The sequence below is a fragment of the Siniperca chuatsi genome, linkage group LG14 (genome assembly GCF_020085105.1).
Source record: "Siniperca chuatsi isolate FFG_IHB_CAS linkage group LG14, ASM2008510v1, whole genome shotgun sequence".
Classification (NCBI taxonomy): domain Eukaryota; kingdom Metazoa; phylum Chordata; class Actinopteri; order Centrarchiformes; family Sinipercidae; genus Siniperca; species Siniperca chuatsi.
In genome coordinates this window covers 3,879,871-3,902,215 of record NC_058055.1, presented here as the reverse complement: position 1 = coordinate 3,902,215, position 22,345 = coordinate 3,879,871, and the positions used below count along the sequence as shown (strand labels likewise).

General features: G+C 42.6%; 2 protein-coding genes across 7 annotated transcripts in view; both read right to left on the bottom strand.

The window, feature by feature from the left end:
• Positions 1 to 2,775: 2,775 nt before the first annotated feature.
• Positions 2,776 to 6,529, bottom strand: h3f3c (H3 histone, family 3C). The gene is made up of 4 exons (XM_044222068.1): positions 6,374 to 6,529; positions 4,991 to 5,131; positions 4,293 to 4,446; positions 2,776 to 4,177 (listed from the first exon to the last, which is right to left on the bottom strand). The coding sequence occupies exons 2-4, from the start codon at positions 5,116 to 5,118 to the stop codon at positions 4,049 to 4,051; spliced, it is 411 nt and encodes a 136-aa protein (XP_044078003.1). The 5' UTR covers positions 5,119 to 5,131; positions 6,374 to 6,529; the 3' UTR covers positions 2,776 to 4,048.
• A 4,036-nt stretch (positions 6,530 to 10,565) lies between these two features.
• Positions 10,566 to 22,345, bottom strand: part of arhgap32b (Rho GTPase activating protein 32b) — a 111,474-nt gene continuing 99,694 nt past the window's right edge. For all 6 annotated transcript variants that reach the window (XM_044222062.1, XM_044222060.1, XM_044222061.1 and 3 more), the window contains 10 exons: positions 21,876 to 22,020; positions 21,270 to 21,352; positions 20,795 to 20,902; positions 19,392 to 19,537; positions 19,096 to 19,297; positions 18,497 to 18,642; positions 18,322 to 18,396; positions 17,322 to 18,155; positions 16,334 to 16,986; positions 10,566 to 14,951 (listed from right to left, as the gene is read on the bottom strand). In XM_044222062.1, the coding sequence (XP_044077997.1) occupies positions 12,708 to 14,951; positions 16,334 to 16,986; positions 17,322 to 18,155; positions 18,322 to 18,396; positions 18,497 to 18,642; positions 19,096 to 19,297; positions 19,392 to 19,537; positions 20,795 to 20,902; positions 21,270 to 21,352; positions 21,876 to 22,020 (4,636 nt within the window). In that variant the 3' untranslated portion in view covers positions 10,566 to 12,707. The remainder of the gene's footprint in view (positions 14,952 to 16,333; positions 16,987 to 17,321; positions 18,156 to 18,321; positions 18,397 to 18,496; positions 18,643 to 19,095; positions 19,298 to 19,391; positions 19,538 to 20,794; positions 20,903 to 21,269; positions 21,353 to 21,875; positions 22,021 to 22,345) is intronic.

Here is a 22,345-nt window from a genome sequence, read left to right as displayed (position 1 = left end):
TCAGTGTCGCTTCCCGTGTGTCCCGCTTGTCCTATGCACTCCCAAAAATAACACATGTTCCAAAACATCTGAATCATTGACAACAATGCAGTTTAATAAAGCCATTTTACTACAGTTGTTTGAATGACTTGTTCCAGCTCTGAGAGAGCTCTCTATCAGCTCAGTGGCTCCCCTTTTTTCACCCCTCCTGGACCCCACCCCCACCCCCACCGCTCCACCAATCTCCCCAACTCCTCTGACAACTTGGTAATCCCCACATGACCTGATTACTGCCACGCAAACTTAACTATGACATCAAATATGTGAGAGTATTTTATAGAAGTGTGTGTTGTGGGAGTGAGTGTAGACAGTGAAAGAGGATTGATTCTGTTACTTAACAAACAACAAAGACATCTGACCATCTATGACGCATTTTGCCATCTTTTTAAAGCTAAATTGAGGTTTGACATTTTAGAGCAGTTACCATACAGTTATCAATAAATCTAATCTAAGGTTTTAAGGTGTTGATGTGTAGGATCAGATTAAATTTATGCAAGTGACATGATAAATGCGTCGTGTCAGCTAAATTAATATAAGGCTTGACAAAATATAACTCCTGAAAGATTTCTGAAGTGATTCTGATACAAATTCTATTTTTGTTGCTATGTAAATCTGATCCCTGTCCTCAACCATGTAAAATGTCACAACATTTGGATAAATACGTCAGATCTACTGCACCGAGAGAAGTAAACGGCTAGCGAGAGACATTTCAAAGCATTTTTCTGCACTCAACACTGACCTAATCCCACTCTGTGCTGGCTTTAATCCCTCTGCCCTCCCTCTCCGTGGTGTGATTGGTTAATCCCTGCGTCTGTGCACCCTGATTGGTTAACCTCTCTTGGAGGGTGCAGTGCACTTGTAATCTTCCCCCTCAGCACTGAGAGTTTCAGACAGACATTTGTGCTGTAATCCCAGGGAGGAGCAGATGTGATGGGGGGATGGACAGCAGCGAGCAGACCTTGAGGAAGGTGAACGCCGGAAAACAAAAGCACGGTCACTTCTCCACCTTTACAGGAAGTGATGAATACCTAGAGTGAAATACAGTAGGCACTGACACTTTGAACACACAGTTATGGGAAATTTCACTTCAAAATGTAAAAATCAGCATTACATCAAATTAACTTAACAAACACGAAGCAGCTCTTGCTTACTGGGTCATTTGTCACCGTAAGCTATTAGCTGTCATAGGGAGATTAGCAATAAGGGACTAAATGTATTAAAATGTGAACCTGCTCTTTATTGTTGATACTGAGATCTGTGTGTTTCTCTTATGTCTTTCTTTCTGCTCCTCCAGTGTCCACACAGACACCACTTAAGTGTTCCTCTCAGAGAAAATGGTTTGATTTTTCCATATAATTTATTCAAAACGTGATATCTCAGGCTACAATCAATTATTATTTTATAATTATCAATTATAATATAAAAGCTTCAAAACCATTGTTTTATAATGTTAGTGCCCGCGGAATGTGCTCCTTGCGCTTCCTCTCAATGTTTTTCTGTCATCTTTTAGCAGCACATAACAATGTGGACTCAACCTTTAATGAGTCTGACTTCTTGTAGTCAGTGTGGTGGAAGAAGAATTCAGATCCTTGACGTAAGTAAAAGTACATATACTGCGATGTAAAAATACTTCATTACAAATAGCAAGTTAATGTACAGACAAAAGTAAAAGCAAAAGTATAGAGTAAAAATACTCATAACTAAAGATAAAACTGAAGTGATCGTCTTCGGACCCACAGAATCAGAAATCCTTTATTGATCCTCGAGGGGAAACTCTTGTGTTACAGCTGCTCGCTGTCACTAGAAGAGTGATGAAAAGTCAGTGCTCACCTCCAACTGCAAACGTTACAGACCGCAAACCAGGCCAGACATCTTGGTGTAGTCATGGACTCAGACATAAATTTTAACATCTACGTTAAGACAATTAGAGAATCAGCCTACTATCACCATAAGGATATATCAAGAATCAAAGCACTTACATCTCAGCAGGACTTAGAAAAACCTGATCGACTGCTGTAACACTGTCAGGTCTCTCTAAAAGGTTCAGACAGCTGCTGTCCTCACTAAGACCAGGGGGAGTGGATCACATCACTCCAGTTCTCAGATCTGTACACTTCTTGTGTCAGAGAAGTGATATTACAAATCTACCGCTGGTTTATAAAGCACTGAATGGTTTAGGGCCAAACTACACTTCTGATCTGCTGCTCCGTTATGAAGCATGCAGACCTCTCAGGTGGTCTGGGACACGGAGAAGAAGCATTCATTCTTTCTGCACAACAAGTCTGGAACAAACTCCCAGAAACCTGCAGGTCTGCTGTAACTCTGTTCTATTAATCCAGGGCTTCAGCCACTTCTGTTTGCTCGGGACTGTTTATTCATATCTTGACTGCACTGAGGCTGCATTGTAATTTTGATTCTGTTTGTCTTTTTCTATTTTAATCTATGTTTATCTTCTATTTTATTGTGTTTATCTCTTTTTAAAATCCTATTTCTGTATATCTTTATATATAGCCTTTTTATATTGCCTTGTGTTTCTGTTATGTCTTTTCTTAATGCCTTTCTGTCTCATATAAAGCACTTTGAATTGCTTTGTTGATGAAAAGTGTTATACAAATAAACGTGCCTTGCCTACACTGCAGTTACTCATAACCAACCATTCTTTTGGATAGCCACTGTAGCATATATGTGCCTCAGTGAAACACTGTAAAGCAAATAAATCACACCAACTAGCATCAATTTGTTTTAACACCTATTTATTACCACCATAATATGAGAAATTTGGAAAATACAAAGATCAGCTTATTTATACGTCTGAAAATCTCGAGGAATAAGAAAAATATAAAAGAAAACAAATATGAGGTTATATTGTGTATCACAAATTTTGAGAAAGGGACAGATTATAATGTTCAGATCTACAGAGTGCAGGAGACACACAGACCCTAAACATGCAGTGTTACTTTTACTATAAAGTCAATTCATACTGTTGTGACAAGTCTAAAGCCTCTCTGTGGAGATGAAGACAGAGAGGCCGAAGCATAAAGTGTGATGACTGATCTACAGTGAACAGTTGAATAGATGAGGAGATGGTAAACCATCGCCCCCGTGTGGCTGCCATTAGAATAGAAGTTGCCTTGGAAAACAGAGAAGCCCTTCCTGATTTTCTATAGCGAATCAGATCACTGTAAAAAACAACAACTGAGAACCATGTTGACAATATTAATTGCTTTTTTCTCTTAATTTGATGATTTTGGAAGCGGTAAACAGAAGAGATGCTCATCGATTAATTATATGCATAAAAAAAATAGACACCATATCCACAACGATAATCAATATTCTTAAGCAACCAAAAGATTCTTGCTTGTTGAGTACAAGTGGTTTGAAAGATCAGAGCTCACACATCCACACAAACAGACCGCCATCCCCTCCCAGTGCAGATTACAGAGGTGAAGGAGGTACAGCGAGCCATCCGGCTGCAGCTGGGGGAGTTGGACTGGGCGGGAGGGGAGGAGGGTGTTCAGAGGGGGCAGAGGCCTCAGGACTAGTTTTAATAGCACCCTGCTGTGGAAGTTGCAGCTCCCCTTAAGCAGACTAGCCCCTTGGCCACGTCCCTCTGCTTCAGCTCTGTTTGCCACACAACCACACCTGCTGGCCTCCCACCCTGGAAGAATCCAGGTGAGCTCACCGGTGGACTTCATGTTTTGAGGTACAACCCAAACCCAACGACGCATGTTTGAGTATGTGTGCACATGTGCGTCTGATCTGCAAAACCTTTTACATGCACGAAAAAGGTAGGCTAAAAACATTTGGTGAAGACAAAAAAAACCTATGAGACCAGACTTCAACATATTTCTATCTCTTCATAATCAGAATTACTCTAAAGTCTACTGAGAAGCTGGGCAGGCTGGGGAGGGAGGGTGACAGGGATGGGTGGAGGTGGGGTAGAATGAAGGAGTAAGGGCATGTACAGGTAAAGAAAAACAGGACAGAGGAGAAACATTAGGGAGGCCGTCTAAGCACGCTCTCCACGGATGCGGCGTGCCAGCTGGATGTCTTTGGGCATGATGGTGACACGCTTGGCATGGATGGCGCACAGGTTAGTGTCCTCGAACAAACCCACCAGGTACGCCTCACTGGCCTCCTGCAGGGAGAGGGAGGGACAACACATATTAGCAGGACAAGTGTAGAGCTCGGAAGTCATACTGATATAGCTTTATTGATATATTCTGCGCGCACACAGACACACACACACACACCTGCAGGGCTCCAATGGCGGCGCTCTGGAAACGCAGGTCGGTCTTGAAGTCCTGAGCGATCTCCCTCACCAGGCGCTGGAAGGGGAGCTTACGGATCAGCAGCTCAGTGGACTTCTGGTACCTACGGATCTCTCTCAAAGCCACGGTACCAGGCCTGAAACACACAACCAAACTCTAGCTCAATACACCATTTCAATTCTAGCAGGTTAATTTTGTTTGCTACAAGCTAAACAGGATTTATCCTCCTAAGAAAGAAGCCTCTATGTGACTCTATATGAAACACTCAAACTGTGGGCAGTGAGCAGCTCTGCAAATAGCAATTTAATCTGTTCAGTATGATGTATTTGACTGGAGGCCCAACATGCACCCTAAGAACTGGACAGGAGGATGTGCATGCAGACACGTTTGAATGCTGCCAATGAACAAGTGTCACTTTGTGCACCAAAAGGTTTTGGTAAATAAAAGTATCAAAACATGAAGCTGAACTCAAGAGTTTACGTCAAAGTTAAAAATGAAATGGTATGTATAACATACACTCACAACATCCGTCTTACAGAGTTTTTTCCTCCCACAATTCAGAGCCCACAGACGGCTTGCTGAATCAGTTAAGATGATTTTCAAATCACCATCTCACCTTCATAAAGATTTCAATGATGTTATGATGTCAAAAACATGGCTGTGGGAGATCAAGGTGTTACCTGTAACGATGGGGCTTCTTGACGCCACCAGTCGAGGGGGCACTCTTGCGGGCAGCCTTGGTGGCCAGCTGCTTACGAGGAGCCTTTCCTCCAGTGGACTTACGAGCAGTCTGCTTGGTACGAGCCATTGCGAAGTATCACCTGAAGGGAATATCAAAAACATAACAGCATACTTTGCGTTGTTCATACTTAGGTTCATATTTTTTCTCTCTGGCCTTAACATGTTTTAGAACTGCAGTTTTGTACACCCTCTACACATTTTTTTCTAACAATAGTATTGTTATTATAAACTAATAACTGTTCGTTAATTCAGCAATTTCTTGTCAATTCATTGTGCATTTCATTATCATTGACCTATCAGTCAAAATGTATAACACAATAATAACTTTGTGCAAAATATTTAGCTTAAATGTGAACGCTTATATGTTTGGAGCCCTGGAACTGACAAAAAGCAGAAAAATATTAGACAAGTCAAAAATAGAACTGAATGCATCAATTATAATACTGTCAGTTAAATAATTCAAAATTGAGTGTCAGCACCATTAACGTTTAAGTTAGGTGATGCATGAAATTAAAAGGAGAGTTTAGAGAATTTTTCTTTCTGTTTATTATCACTATTTGCTCCTGGAACTACCCACATATCTGCAGAAGGGTCAGTAAAGTATCATCTTATTCCGAAGTTTTCCTTCACTCAAACATGGCAAGTCTGATGTTCAGTCATACTGGGCCGCCTGGGAAAACTTTTCCTCCGGTTTGGCAGCAGCAAAGACACACACACACACACACACACACACACACACACCAATCCAGACACTGTGGTCTCCCGACCACACCAATCACACTGCTAAACAGGTCATCATTCTCAAATACACCAATCCGCCGTGTCTATGTCGCATTTTAAGACCAATGGTGTTTTATTCTGCATGGATTTAGGGCGGGACGAGCAGTCTAAAGCCCGCCTTATACCGCAAGATTATGGCCGCAGACCCAAATGAACCTACCAATACAAAAGGCAATGAGCGGGACGTAAACTTTGACATTTTTACTAAAAAACAAACAACTTGTGGACACAAGACTACCAACAAAACGTAGGAGACAAGTGTAGCTATCAAATAAGCATCAAGGCTTGTGAAGGTATGGTATATTTGAGCGAAACAGCGAAGTGGAAATCGCCTATGAAAGTGGAGCACATATTTCGGCAGTGGAAGCACTGAGCCGTTTTTCCTCTCTGCCTGGGCATCGGGGCAGCTGCTTTTTCTCCTCGCTACAGCGTCGAAATAACACGCTATTTCTACACAAAAACAACTTTATCCGTCTCATTTTCTTAACAAAACGGCGAATAGTATTATGTGGTTAAATAAGTATTACAAAAATGTAACTTACCGAGGATGAATTTTACGCTTTTTCTTCGCACGGATACAAGTGTGTTGTGGTTGTCTGGCAGTGTCAGATATTTACTATCTGTCACACAATGGAAGCAGACAGAGCAGGAGCAAAATGGCGGCCGTGTCAATCATCAGTCTCCCAGAATGCAACTGCCAACATTTGTAAACATTGTAACTTAATTTCCTCAACTGTAACTTTTTGTTCCAAACGTTGGTTTTGAATAAAATACCGTTATAATTAAAAACTAACTAATTATTATGTAATTATTTTATGTCAGGCATAACTGTTGCAATTTTTTGACTATTGACCGTTTGACCATTTCTTAAGCAATATAAATGCAAATTACAGACCAAGAAAGGGAACAAAAATGTATGTTGACAAATCGGGCACAAGATATGTCATGCTCCAGAAAAAAGAAAATAATCAGGAGCAAGGCAAAAATGAACAGGATCATCAAGAGCCAAATACATTTTAAAAATACAAGAGACAATGACAATACAATATTTAGTGACCAGTGGTGGAAAGTAACTAAGTACATTTACTCAAGTACTGTATCTTACTTAAGTACAATTTTCAGGTACTTGTACTTTACTTGAGCAGTTACATTTTATGCTACTTTATACTTCTACTCCACTACATTTCGGAGGCAAATATTGTACTTTGATTGGACTACATTTAGGTGGCAATTTCAAAAGAGTTCTTATCTTCTTCCCACTGCACTACATTTCTTTTAAAGCTTTAATTTCTAGTTACTTTGCAGATTCAGATTATTAATACATACACAAGTAAATGATTATGTGTAATTATAGATTCAACTAAGTATAAGTTATTAGGCAGTACATTAAGTAGTTAAAATTAGCCCCACCTTTACCAGCGGCAACGAGAGCGATACATACATTAATGCATCTATAATACATGAATATAATGTTATTCTGAAATGGCCCAGTCTGCACAATGAGTAATTTTACTGTCAAAAGATGTAAATGGGACCACATTTTCAAATTTAAGGACACCCAGTTACACACTGAAAGAACAATACAAAATTTTCTACCAGAAATTCCAACAGAAAATACAAAGATCCATCTCAAACTTCAATTTTTTTATGCAAAACAGCACTCACTGGAGAGAAACAAAATATTAGAGTGGTTCTCCTTTACCTTTGGAGCAACTATTTTTGATGTTGCCTATTTGTTAAATGCCCCATTCTTCTCTATTGTGTTGTATAAATTAATAAAACTAGAACATGTGCTTACTTTTTAAAAATTGTTGGTTTGAACTAAATCACTAACAATATTGTTACTTTCCTTATATTATTTTATTTAAATAAAGAATTTGTATATTTACGTTATACTCTTTAATGTTAATTTTTCCATTACAGCAGGATATATTAATACATACAGTGGTGTGAACAATTGTTTGCCCCCTTCCTGATTTATTTTTTGCATGGTGGCCACACTTAAGTGATTCAGATCAAACAAATTTAAATATTAGTCAAAGATAACACAAGTAAGCACAAATGCAGTTTTTAAATGAAGGTTGTTATTATTAAGGGAAAACAAAATCCAAACCTACATGGCCCTGTGTGAAATAGTGATTGCCCCCTAAACCTAATAACTGGTTGGGCCACCCTTAGCACCAGAACTGCAATCAAGCACATGTGATAACTTGCAATGAGTCTTTTACAGCGCTGTGGGGGAATTTTGGCCCATCATCTTTGCAGAATTCTTGTAATTCAGCCACATTGGAGGGTTTGAGCATGAACTGCCTTTTTCAGGTCATGCCACACCATCTCAATAGGATTCAGGTCAGGACTTTGACTAGGCCACTCCAAAGTCTTAATTTTGTTCTTCTTCAGCCATTCAGAGGTGGACTTGCTGGTGTGTTTTGGATCATTGTCTTGCTGCAGAACCCAAGTTCGCTTCAGCTTGAGGTCACCAACAGATGGCTGGACATTCTCTTTACAGAGTTTTTGGTAAACAGCAGAATTCATGGTTCCATTTATCACAGCAAGTCTTCCAGGTCCTGAAGCAGCAAAACAGCCCCAGACCATCACACTAACACCACCATATTTTACTGTTGTGTGATGTTCTTTTTCTGAAATGCGGTGTTACTTTTACGCCAGATGTAATGGGACACACACCTTCCAAAAAGTTCAACTTTTGTCTCGTCAGTCCACAGAGTATTTTCCCAAAATCTTGAGGATCATCAAGATGTTTTCTGGCAAAAATGAGACGAGCCTTAATGTTCTTTTTGCTCAGCAGTGGTTTTCGTCTTGGAACTATGCCATGCCAGCCATTTTTGCCCAGTCTCTTTCTTAAGGTGGAGTCATGAACACTGACCTTAACTGAGGCAAGTGAGACCTGCAGTTCTTTGGATGTTGTTGTGGGGTCTTTTGTGACCTCTTGGATGAGTCGTCGCTGTGCTCTTGGGATAATTTTGGTCAGCCGGCCACTCCTGGGAAGGTTCACCACTGTTCCATGTTTTCGCCATTTGTGGATAATGGCTCTCACTGTAGTTCGCTGGAGTCCCAAAGCTTTAAAAATGGCTTTATAACCTTTTCCAGACTGATAGATCTCAATTACTTTCTTTCTCATTTGTTCCTTTTTGGATCTTTGCATGATGTCTAGCTTTTGAAGATCTTTTGGCCTACTTCACTTTGTCAGGCAGGTCCTATTTAAGTGATTCTTGATTGAGAACAGGTTGCAGTAATCAGGCCTAGAGAAATTGAACTCAGGTGTGATAAAGCAGTTATGTTTTGGTGGGGCAATCACTTTTTCCACACAGGGCCATGTAGGTTTGGATTTTGTTTTCCCTTAATAATAACAACCTTCATTTAAAAACTGTATTTTGTGTTTACTTGTGTTATCTTTGACTAATATTTAAATTTGTTTGATGATCTGAAACATTTAAGTGTGACAAACATGCAAAAACAATAAGAAATCAGGAAGGGGGCAAACACTTTCACACCACTATATGTGCTAAAATCTATTTCTATATTTATGGATCCCAATTTGTTGTTTGAAAGTAGTGTTCAGTGTCTACTGTCATGCAGATATCTTAGAATAACTAACTCATTTAGTGATAAAGATAAAATGAACAAATAAACTATTCACAAAATTCAAGGTTATACTTAAGCCTCTAAGAGTATAGAGATGAAAACCAATATTTTAATGTGGTTATATTTGTATCTACATCATTATTGACTGCTATAGATATATCACTCAATATTGCAAGTTCTGACATTTATCAAGTGAACTGGAGTTATATCTCTCTGATCACCTTATTGGCCATGATATGAAGCAGGGAGGAAAGTAAGCATATTAGGTTGCAATGCACAAGTTCAGACCTGCATCGCAAAGCCATGTTCAAATGTTACGCCCTTGTGATAGCATCATAATTTCTACATACGTATATTCCAGTTCATGTAGATGACATTTAAGCATACATGTTGTTATCAGTTATGCCAAGCTCCACTGATGCTGAAAAACTACTTAACCATTCATAACCAACCTTCCATGTTTTGATGGATGTTTGGCCCTGGAGCATAATTTTTCTAATAATTTGTAGTGCCCCCTATTGGCCTCATTTAAAAAAAGTCCTAATTTAGCTTCTCTCTTTGAGAATACATGAAGAACTCTGATGTGTTAGTACTCATGTCATCACATCACAGCACCAGAGCAGTTAGAATTCTAACTGTAGGATGCCAGGTGTAATGACATGTCTAAACCAATTTATTTAGTTTCGAACTCTGCTTCAGTTGTAGGCCTTAGATTCACCAGACAACAAAAACGACAATTTTTAAATCTGGACAAATCTAGTCAATAAAAATAAAAGGCAGAAATGAAAAGTAAACTTAATCATCCTTATCCCATTGGTTTGTGCTGAAAACATTTAGCATGCTTGCTCTAGAGCATGTGCCATCATACTGTATTGGTCAGATGTAGGCTGTAAAGTTTTCATTTCAATGACTTGGTTTGCAATTTTTTATTCTGCTTCCCTTGCTTCTGGTCCTCATGAAAGGTGAACATGAAATTTTATTTGCAATGTGAAGTACAAGCGAAAGTCTTAGACAGTGAATGTCAGACTATCCTTTAACCTGTGGGTATTGATATACATTAAATTAAACAGCTCTTCCATCTCTCAACACCTTTAGCTCAACAGGATGTCAATCAAAAGGATTACTCAAATATGTCATGAATCATTTATTGCCTTAAAAGGAGAATTCCACCACAATGCATTTAGATAAAGTGATAAACAATTTATTGATCTCTATAGAGAATTTTTCTTCTCACTTTCCTCACAGAGGGGTCAGAGTCAGCAGCCCTGCTGCAGTTAAGAATGCAGTGTCCTGCTTAAGGACTCCTCAGCAGGGTGGGTGTTTACTAAAACAGGGGCATCATTTAGGGTCATCCAGCTGAAATATGGTAACTCTTATCTCTAGGCCTATGCTGTATCTACACTTTAAGAGCATCTGTGCTTGCAGACTGCACATGGGAAAAGTTTGCCCTCAGGGCTTTCTGCCAGAAAGCCTTACTACTTGTACTACTTAACCAAGTAGGTTAGGTTTAGACACCAAAACTACGTGGTTAGGTTTAGAGAGAAGAAAGGCAGAAAGCTTTTCTGCCAGAAATGCCCTGAAGGCAAACTTCTCTCACATGCTGTACCAGAAGACTATGGAATTTCCTTCCTCATAAAACATTTGCAAAGCCAATTTTCTCAAAGGAATTGTCAGACCGGACCAAGCAGAGGTGTATTAGTAACATCATGCACATATTAAAAGACATGGATTATAGCTATTCCTGAACAGTTTTATTTATTTCATATCTAACTTTAGATACCTCTAGTTTGAGACAAGGGTGTTTTCACATTCAAGTACACAGTGCCTTACTTCAATGCCCCATCTGAAAAGGTAGAGGCTTTAGATAAGGCAAGAGGAGCAAAACCTGCAAGCGATATAGAAGTCAAACAGTTACAGAGTACAACCTGGATTTAGACATATTGAAAGATATTGTATTCCATACATTATGGTGGCCCAAAAGGGCATGTAGTATAATACCAGATGAATGTACTATACATCAATTTCCAGCCTGAAAATAAATGGCCCCAGATATCTTTAAAAAAAAATTCCCTCCCTCCCGGTTTTAAATTCAAAACCAGTGAAACCTGTCAACCCTGAACTGTCAAGAATCATCAAAAGTGATCTTAAATCTAGATATCACAATGTTTGTGCATTATGACAATGGACTTGACAATGACAGTAAACAAAATATGGTCTGTAGGAACAAAATTTAAGGCTCATCACCAAGTTGTTTTTTCCACACAGCAGCGGCAACATGTTCTTCACCACGTTGTTTGAGAGGAAAATGTTTCCAGCTTTATTCAGTTGGTCTAGTTCATGACAGTACCGTGAATGTGATGAAAAAAAAGGAAATAAAAATTACACATTTAAAAGGTACATCTAAACAGGCGTTCATTCATCTTCCCCTCTTTATCCCGTATGTGCAACAACTGCGCCAAGTCGTTTGGTCCCTCTTCCAATGAAGAACAAACAAGTACCAAAACATTCCATTAGAAGTCATCGAAATCTGTTTATAGCAAAGTCACATAAAAATGGCACAGTCACAGAGAAACTAAGACATTGATAACCACTATATTAACTGAAAGTAATCCATTGCAGCTCCTTATCAAACTACACACCCAGTCAGATTCTTCAAGACAAACATGGACACACCGTACTGCCCACTTGTGTACATATTAGCAGAGGGAGGTGGACTGACCTACATGTATCCTCCTTCAATAACTTGTGCTGTAACATCCATACAGAACGCAATGGATAGTGAAATACACAGAACTGCATTTCTAAAATGCAAACCTTAATCTCAGTTGATGCTCATACCCAGCGCCACACCTAAAAAAAAAAAAAAAAAAAAAAAAAAAAAAAAAATCCCTTTTTTACTACTGATTCTGTTCACACACACACACACATATATATATATATATATATATATATATATATATATATATGTAAACAAACATTTTTGTGGTTCCTGTTAAAAGTACCATACGTCTTTCATATCATGTACATTTATGACCAGCTACTGTCGCAAGCAATCACAATAATATGACCTCTTGCACAATATTTTCAGGTACATTCAGGACTTTCTGTAAAAAGTCTTACAATTTTCTTTACAATTCATTAAAAATACAGAGGAACAAAAATATTGGTGATACAACAGTCCACTGTCCTGCAGAGGCTGCTCAACCGTAGCTCAACAAAGTCTTTCTTCGACACAGCTGAAGATCATTTCATACGTTTCCCCCCCTAAATGCTTCATTCTGTACGTGTCTCTGTCTCTGGCCTCTGCATGGCCAGTTCAGTCTGGATAAAGGCTCCCTGGCCCAGTGCTGTGGAGTATGCTCTGTTGCTGTGGCTCACTGTGAATCCGGGGGCGGGATAGGAGCTGGAGCCTCCACGTGTTTGAACAGGGGCCTGAGGTTGAGGTACTGGGTGGTAATCGTCCAAGTTATCATAGTGGGACTGCGTTGTTTTAGTGCCATGTTTCTGATATGAGTAGTCTCTGTCCAGTTCAGGTTTGCCCTGGCTGTAGTGCTGCTGCTCTCGGACGCTGTGTGATCGCTCTGGTTTAGAGCGGGCAAGTTGTTCCCTGGGGGCTGATGGCTGGTCGCTTGATGTTTTCACTTTACCTTGGTGGGGGTCAGAATCAGGACACTCGTAACGTGGCTGGAAGTTCTTCTTGTTGGGATACTCCTGCTGCCAGTGTTTAGACCTGCTGCTGTCTCCACCCAGCTTATCGTCTCCAGTCTCGTACTTGGCCTCGTGTCGGCCGCTCTCCTGCTGAAGGGAGAGACTGTGGCTCAGAGTAGCTGGAAGGGAGTGAGACGATTGGCATTTCTTGGAACTGCTTTGCTTGCCGAGCCCGTCTGACTTGTCGCCCACTGTGCTACCCTGGACATGCTTGTCAGTCTCCATGTACATGAGGACGTCAGGGTCTGACACCATGTGTCTGGGGAGGTAGCGCCCATCTTTGCTCTCGGCTGCAATTAACACAGCTTTACCTGGGTCAGATTTACTGCGCAGGTGCAGGGTTTCATACCCTGATATATCTGCTGGTGCAAACAAGCCTACATTGTCATACTGAGAAAGGACAGGGCCTTTAATCTTCTGTCTGGCCCTGCTCTCCCTGCGGATGGAGTGCATGCGGAGCCTTTCTGACTCCTCTGGGTCCCAAGCAAGGTAAGCGGCAGCTTCCTTGGTCCCATGACTGGGGGGCATGTCCCTGCTCACAAAGCTGTGCTCCTTCCCAGGTGGGAGAACATGGCGAGCGAGATGGTGGTACCCAGCCGCCTTTCCACCCGGTCGGCCGGCAGCGGCTCCAGGATCTCGGCTGCCATAGGAGTGGAAGTGCCGTACTCGAATGGTGCCGTAAGGGTCAATGTCATAGAAAGGCGCCTCCAAAGGGCTTGAACCGGAGTATGGACTGTAGCGATACTGAACCCGTCCATTCTCAAAGTAAGGCTGCAGCTGGGTGACGTGGTAGTCTGCTTGTGATGACTGCTGCGGGGGCTGCTGGTAGGCTTTGCACTGATACATGGGCCGATGATAAAAGAATATATCGTCATCTGGAGGAACTTCAGTCCTTTGGATGGGCACCGAGCGGATAGTAGAAGGAACATGGAGTGAGTGCACTCTGCGGATGGTGGGATAGCCATGGGTTCTGTCATGGCTATAACCCTGATGCCCTGGGCCCGGAGACACGAACACACCGCGGGGGTTTCCTCTGGACTTTATAGAGTAGTGGTAGGACCTGGGGCCTAAAGTGCTGTACCTGTTGTCTACTCGGGCGCTGTAAGGTATCTGAGGCTCAGATTTGGACACAAAGGAGAGGTGTGGGGGGACGCTGTCTGGCCGGTAGTGGTGTGGCATGGACTGTGGGCCCACAGTAACAGGCCTCGGGTGGTAGTATGTAGATCCTGGAGGCTCAATTAAGACAGACTCTCCTTTAGCATGGTACAGGTAGGCTGGCTGGTGCGTGGAAGATTTACGAGGAGAAAGAGGATGGTGAGGCAGAGCATCCTCCAGATGGCCAGGAGCAGGGCCCTCACCCAGGATATGGTAGGAGGCTTCACTTTGGCTGAGTGCTGCTGTGGCCAGTTTGCTCTCTATGGTGCGGACAGGAGGGGCTGGAGGTGTGGTTCCATACGAGTCGTGGTACTTTGTAGACTCTGTACAGGGCTGTACCGGCTTTATGGCCTCCCAAGGCTTCTCAACAGGCTCAGCAGAGGTGGGGGCCACTCTTGCGCTGGCCTTCGAGAGGAGCTGGGGTTGGGTTTTGGGTTGGGGTTGGACCTGCGTCTGAGATTGTGTGTGAGGCTGTGATGGTGGATGAGGCTGTGTCTGAGATTGAGGCTGTGTTGGAAGATGAGGCTGTATCTGAGTGTGTGTTTGATGCTGGGGCAGTGAGACAGCCTGCTTTTTGGGCTTTCGTGTTTTTGGAGGTGGCTGTTCTGATGGTTTTGGAAAGATTGGGGGCGGTGCAGTCTCCTCTGGTTTGACCTTAGACAAAACACAACAAAACAGTCTCTTATTTACTGAGGAAAGTTTACAAAAAAACAAGGTCACCGTTGAGGGACAAGAGGTTATCATACATCAAACACCTAACCCCACACACACCTCAGCTACGTGCTGTCCAGTGTCTGTCCAGTGTCACCAGTCTGGTCACTGGGCAGTTCCACTGCAGCAGCAGCATGCCATAAACTCTTAATGTCTGTTTGTTTATGTTTTTATTTCTTACTTACTCTTTTTCCTACTTGTAGGGGGCCCTTGTGTTGTAGGCTTATTTTGGCTTTTGTTTGCTTTAAAATAAAAGAAAGTAGTGAATATTAAGAAGACCTGAGATGATTTGTCCCTATAACTCATAATTTATAAAAGACATCAGTTACACTAACGGCTAGCACTAAATTAAAATATCACATATGCAGGCCAAAAAATACTATAGGAAAAAAATCCACACTGAATATCATAGCATCAAATAAGCTGAATTGAATGCATTTGGTATTCATTCTGTATGTCTGTGCCACAAACATTCTGCATGTCATGCAGTATAGTGTGCAGGACTTAGGTAAGACTTGTAATATGATACAGCACTATAATAAGTGCCAGGGGCCAAAACACTGTCAGTGAAAATTCCTTTGGTGGAAGAACACAGGTCATTCCTAATCACGAAATTGTGACCTAATTAATCCAAAGATATACAAATGTGAGTTAAAGGAACAGTTCGACATTTTGACACCTTTTAACGCTTGCTTTCTTGCAGAGAGTTACATAAGAAGACTGATACCACTGTCATGTCTGTGCGCTAAATTTGTAGCTAGAACCAGGAGACACTTAGCTTAGCATAAAGACTGGAAACGGGGAAACAGCCAGCGAGGCTGTGTCCAAAGGTAAAAAGAACTCTACCTACCAGCTCCTCTAAAGCTCACTAATTAACACGTTATGTCTTGTTTGTTTAATCGATACAAAAATCGAAGTGTGAAAGTGGCCAGGTGACTTCATGGAGTCTCTTTTGGTCGTCTGGCAACCTCATGGAGACGACAAGACACCAGGAAGACATACAAGATATAATGTGTTAATTAGTGAGCTTTCGAGGTGCAGGTAGGAGGATTTTTTTTCACCTTTGGACAGAGCCGGGCTAGCCGTTTCCCTCTGTCTTCAGTCTTTGTGCAAAGCTCAGCTAACCGTCTGCTGGCTGTAGCTTCATATTTAATGGACAGAGATGAGAGTCGTATCAATCCTCTCATCTAACTCTTGGCAAGAAAGCGAATAAGTGCATTTCTCAAAATGCTGAACTCTTCCTTTGTGGCAACTTACTCGCTTGTGTTATCCTGCATAATCACTTATAAGTACCAGTCTACATATGAAACTGATATGACACTTACCTCAGGAACAGGCTGTGGTAAGACTCCAGTGTCTTTGCAGCTGCTGCTGGGGGTGGTGGCTGGAGTGGTACTAGATGAGCTGGAACGGACTGGGACCTGTCCTGTGACAGGCTGCTGCCTTTCTGGACTTTTCCTGGTTGAACTGGGGAGTGGGGCACACTTGTTAAGAGGAGTGTCTGGTGGGGTGGAGTCTGTTTCTGGCTGTGTTCTAGGTGGAGTTGTAGAGGACTTGGCACTGTCTGATGGCTTGGTAATCGTGCTGGTTAACTCTAGTGGCTGCTGCTTGATTGTAGGACTGGAAGTGGAGGGATAAGATGAGGCTAGGTGGACAGTCGTAGCAGTGCTGGTTGGTGGCGGGGAACTTTCTCCCCCTGCTCGTTCCTCCTCGGAGGTCTGGAAATGTGGGAGCAGTGGATGTGGCGAGTCCTGGAAGTTAGAGGCCTCCTGTGGCTGCAGAGGGGACACCGGTGTGGGGGGCTCAGAGGACCAGGACTGAGACTGATTGGAGACCTGCTGGGCAGACTCAGCGAGGGCTAGGGCCAACATGCGGGCAGCATTTTTAGGAGGGGGAGGAGGAGGGGGGGCAGTAGTAGGAGCTGTAGAGCTGAGGGAACGAGGGGTGAGGTCCTTTGAAGAGTCCGGAGCTATGACTCCTAGCAGGGACACAAAAATACAAAGGATCTATAGTTGAAGAATGAATACACAAGAGAGCAGTAGGTGAAGAAAAGAAAAGACAGCAGGCAGGCTGGTTTTAAGGGCCTTCAAGAGTGGGAAAGAGGGGAAACGTTAAGCCTGATGCTCAGGCATCATATGAAAAGGTATATTTAAGATGAAATCCATGCAAACGTGGGAAACTAGAAAAAAGCATTCATATAATTATTGGCATGATTTATCACCTTATTTTTAATCTACATTGTGTAAACAAAACAGTGACATGTCAGAAACATGCCAAAAACGACACTTAAATAGGAAATTCTCCGCTCCCTACCGTGGTGCTCTTGGCTGCTGGCAGCTGGTGCCTGCTGTACACTGTCCTCTCCCTTCAGCTCTCGACTGTCCACACTGTCAAAGGCTGCCAGCTTAGAGTGCAGCTCCATTTGGAAAGCTTCACTTAGTGACGGCTCTGCTGCCCTCAGCAGCACGCTGCCCATCAGGGGAGGAGAGTCCTTGGCTACTGAAGGAGGAGATAATGGCTGTGGAGAGACAGCCTGTCCAGCTGTATTCTTGTCAGGATTCTCTGTTGAGAAAAGCTCTGAAGTGGCAAATGGTGTCAAACTAGTGGTCTTCCCACATTTAATAGGTGACACAGCCTGTGTGGGTTTATCAGTGTAAGAATAGGAAGTGGTCAGTTTCTTGCTTTCCACCTTCTCTCCAGCACCTCGGCTGAAGTCTGTGGACAACAAGGGGGGGGTCAAGCTGCCCAGGAAGGTGGCAGAAATGAAGTCAGAGCCATTGGTCTTGCCACAGAAGCTGCCGGGGCTCCTCTTTAACGTGGAGCCCTCTGCCCCAGCTGGTGAATCATTTAGGGGGAAGGCATAGGAGGTGTCGGGGAGACTGCACTGGAAAGACATGGGGTCAAAGTCCAAGGAGGCCATGCCAATGTCTGGCGGGCTGAGGTCCACATCTTCACCTGCTGAGCGGGGAGGTGAGATGAGGGCAGGCACACAGATGGGCCCATCGTCTCCGTCGCTGTCCTCTGTGGCGTCCAAGTTATCGTAGGAGTTGCAGTGCTGCCGGCTGTCCAGCAGCTCGCCATTAAAGGAGGCTGACAGAGCATCGCTGCTGGAGCGCGGCCGCCGAGGACGGTACACCTTGGACTCTCCTGCAGGAGAAAAAGAATATAATCAGAAGCAATTTATTTTAAAAAGGCCCTATGTATAACAGTGGGTTACACTGTAGAAAGAGCATTTCAAATATGCTATGGGCTGCACTGACTGATTAAACTTGTTAAGCTGAGACAAAGTGAACTGGAAGACACAAATGATTACCTTCAACATTGTGCAGGGAACTCAGTGACTCTTCACTTTTGGCTGATCTTAATGTTGCTGTGTCTCCTCTGCCTCCTGAAACATAATGATTAAAAAGTATCAGCATTCAGCCTTGTTTAGTCAAATAAGCTCTTGTCATTGCAAATGTAAGGTGTTAAGTGGAGGAAGGACTCACCAGCGAGAGCCATAGCCTTTAGTTCATTGGGCTCACTGGGGTTGCGGTGCAGCTTGCGCTTGGACATGGAGGAAGACTTGCCTAGGTTGAAGAAAGAACGCCAACTACCCACAGGAGACTTCTTGGATTTAATAGGAGGCCTCTTCCTATGATTAAAAAATGGTGGTGGACAAGCAGGAATAATTAGTTTCCCTAAATCTCAATGACAGATCCTCAGACACAGGGACAAAATAATCAGTCACATGAATTAGTTTTTAACTGCTTTCTAAACTTTACGTGTGTAAAATAAGATCATCTTCATTTTTAAGATATGTGCCTAAGTCTGAAACTGGAGACAGTCATCTTGTGAGATACTGGCAACCTGGATCAGGAGGAAAATTACTGCAGTCTTACCAGCAACCAGCAGAGGGAGACACATTCCAGCATCATTATTTAAGTCCAACTGACATTACAACGCATGTCTTTTGTGACAAAATCGGTACAGCTGCACTGTAAGATAAATGTCTATGTCTCTGTGTGTCTAAATTTAGATTTTATATTAATTGGTCTTTAGAAGACATAGTCATCAAATGTCATAACAGGAAGAAGAGTTAACAAACCTCTCGGTGGGAAACTCGATGACAGTGTGGAACTTGCCCTGCAGGGCAGCCGGACCTTCGCCCACCTCAATGTACTTGCTGTCTTCAGTGACTGGAGAGTTGATCTGAGCCTGTGTCCTGGCCTGTGCCTCCTCCAGAGTCAGAAGTTTAGTGGAAGGTGATGAAACCAGCAGGGATTTGGGCCGTGACAATGAGTTGTGACCTGGTGATGTGGAACAGTGTTTATTGCTCAAGTAGAAGCTGCAGTGGAATGACAATCTGAGCAGGGGTCTTATCTAACTGATGCCTGTACGTACCTGCTCCCTCTCGTATTAGTGAGCTGAGTTTAGTGCTGAAGAGAACATCCACATGGTTGAGGATGAACTCCACCACCACTGACTGGATTCGGACTTCCATGAAGGCTGCTGTGCCGCTGAAGCAGGCAGATTCAATCTGTTTTGACCTGAGACAATCATGGACAAACAACAGTGAAAAGGGAAAAGACATTCTGTTACGAGTCCACCTGATTATGTTGAAGTGGTTGGATTTAAAGTGGAGGTACAATTGGAACTCCACAGATGAATTTGTTCATTGTGTGACTTTACTATGAAATGTAAGCCATTTCGTAAACAGTCGCACCTCTACTCCAGTCACTTCCTATAATCTGATATCCCTGGGACTACGCCCCGACCAGGTCAAAAGAAACCCCAGCTCACCCATTGATCTGTCTCTTCCCTGTGTTTTCTCTGATGGCTCTCTGACCTCTGGAAAGAGGTCCCCTCCACCGTGTAGTCTGCTCGGGGCAGACGCACTGAACTCCTTTCTTACAGCAGCGACGCGAGAGCCTGCCTAAGATTCCAGGTTAGCTAAGTATGCACCGCTAACCAATAGTGACTTTATTTAGCGCCAGCAGCTATGACACAAAGTCCGCCAGCTAACTTTACAAGCAACAGTAGCAACGAAGCAAGTCAGCGCCGAGCTGCTAACTCTGCAAGGAGAACAAAGGAGCGACTGGTTTCCTCCGACCTGTACCATCGGAACACTGCACAGCAAAGACTGCAATCAACAATGGAACCACAACTCTTCCCAGCCTGGCTCATCAACGATCAGCAAAATCGCTAGCTAAGAAAGCAGCACACCAAGGAACGCCTCTCCCTTCATGGACTGAGTGAGTTAAATTCTGTTATTCAAATAAATACTGATTCCTCCTGATAGCCGGAAGTGAGTGTAAATCTGCTACTTCCTCTTAATGCATTTTCTTCAATATTTTAATGCCTTTTAAGCTGTTGCACCTACCAAAGTTACATCATTTGTGTAAAATTATTTTGAGATGCATTTCCAGCATTTGATGTGTTGATTAGCACACTCCCACAAACAGCCATTTAGGCTGAATGACTCATTCAAAACAGGAGACAGGGTACTTATTATTAATATTACCATTATCATGGCTGATTCAATTCTGAGAAATCGTTAATGTGAATACTATAAGAAAACCCACATAAGCTCAATTACATATACATCAAACTATGAAGATCATCAAAATTATCTTGAGATGTACTTTGTTGTAAAAAAAAAAAAAAAAAAAAAAAAAAAAATCACTCAAATAACATGGATCTCTAAAGCCAATCGAGATGGCTTTTAGGTGAGGATTTGCTGTGTATTCACCACAATGAAATACATGTATACAAAGAATGTTCTATGGAGCAGGATGGCATCTCACCTCAGCAGGTTGGGCGCCCAGACAATGGCCAGATTCTTGCTGTGCATATTGGTGATGTAGCTGAACGCTGCCAGGCGAGAAAGGTGTCTCATGAGGAACTCCAGGGTCCTAAGTATGAAATATTCATTTATTCAGATTTAATTGGCTCCCACTAGTGATGTGCAGACTAATGGCCATGATAGAGCTACTTCTTCAGAGCATCAATATTTCACCATGTACTCACATCCCCGAGGAATGTCAGAAATTAGCATTTGTATGCTTTCACAAAGGACGGGAAATTCAATTCATCATCACCGACACTAAGGTCAGCTGGGACCTGTTAAGTGATTCCATTCAATGCAGTGTGACACTACAAAAACCCTTGATTTTAACATTAACACACACACTACTGATGTGAATGCACAGCATGAGTGTGCATCTGTAATATGGCAGTTCCTTTGCCTGCCAAAGGGTGGCAATGTGCCTCTACACTGACCTGTAATGCGGCGGAGGAAGCTGCTGGATGACATCATGGATTTTGATGAGTCGTTCTTCGTCCGTTGCTGCTGAAACAGCCTCCTTTAAAGTAAAAACAAAGGGAGAGATAAATAGTGGGCTGTGTCAGTACATCAACATTAGGCTCATTCACTTGTCATCCCAGGTTCACGCTGCTACATGGTGCACAGAGCGGACATCAGTCTGTAGTCGCGCCCCCCCAGCTGCCATAACAACCAGCAAACATTTACTTCGTCTTCAGGGACGACTCTATTGTGCTTGGAGATGGTTTTTATTCCAAGTCACACAGAGAGCAGTTTGCTGTAATTGTATGATAGGGTGTGTCAAGTACAATGTTATGATTTTAGGGGTGTCTGTGACTTCAACTGTAAGATAAATTTGAAGAATTCCTATGAAGATAAATCTGAGGAATTTCCTTTCTTTCCTATAGAGATCAAGCACAATTTTGAAATCAGCACTGTCAGTCGCATCCTATCAGTTTCCTTTGGGGCATCGGTGAGCACAGAATCTCAAAACAAATCTAAAAAGTCAAGTGTTGTAATAGTTAGCAGACTTGTTGTCAAGTGTTTGAGAAGGCTTTGCTTACAGAGAATTTCTCGTAGAGCTGGTACGTGAGCAGGGGGTTGGGCAGCTCTCTGAAGTAGAGCTTACACAGCGAGCCAACACAGTGGATGTCCTGGATGTAAACATCTTTGGTCAGGTCGGGGATCTGCTCAGAGTCAAACTCGTGCCTGATGAAAGAGAAAGATGGCAAAGGCAGAGTCAAACCAACTTCTGCTGAAGAAAAATGCAACAATGAATGAGAAATGGATAGATACGAGACATGAAAAAAAAGTCAAGCTGCATGTCAGTAGTGTTTTAGAATAGACTTGTGCCTACATTCCCATTTCTGTTAAAAGTTAAAACAAATCAAACTTGGTAATAATATAATCTCAGGCTGCACATGGACAGTGTAATGTGTCATGTGGTCAAGGGTGTACAGTATGTTTCATGTTATGTTTGGTTTCAGAGGTGGGTGGGTGGGTCGGGGCACAATGAATTTGAGGTTCTTCAACC

Coding starts and splice junctions, on each gene's coding strand:
- h3f3c (XM_044222068.1), bottom strand. CDS start 5,118: ATGGCTCGTACCAAGCAGACTGCTCGTAAGTCCACTGGAGGAAAGGCT. Junction 4,447..4,990: donor AAGAAGCCCCATCGTTACAG/GTAACACCTTGA, acceptor TGTGTGTTTCAG/GCCTGGTACCGTGGCTTTGA. Junction 4,178..4,292: donor CCGCCATTGGAGCCCTGCAG/GTGTGTGTGTGT, acceptor CTCTCCCTGCAG/GAGGCCAGTGAGGCGTACCT.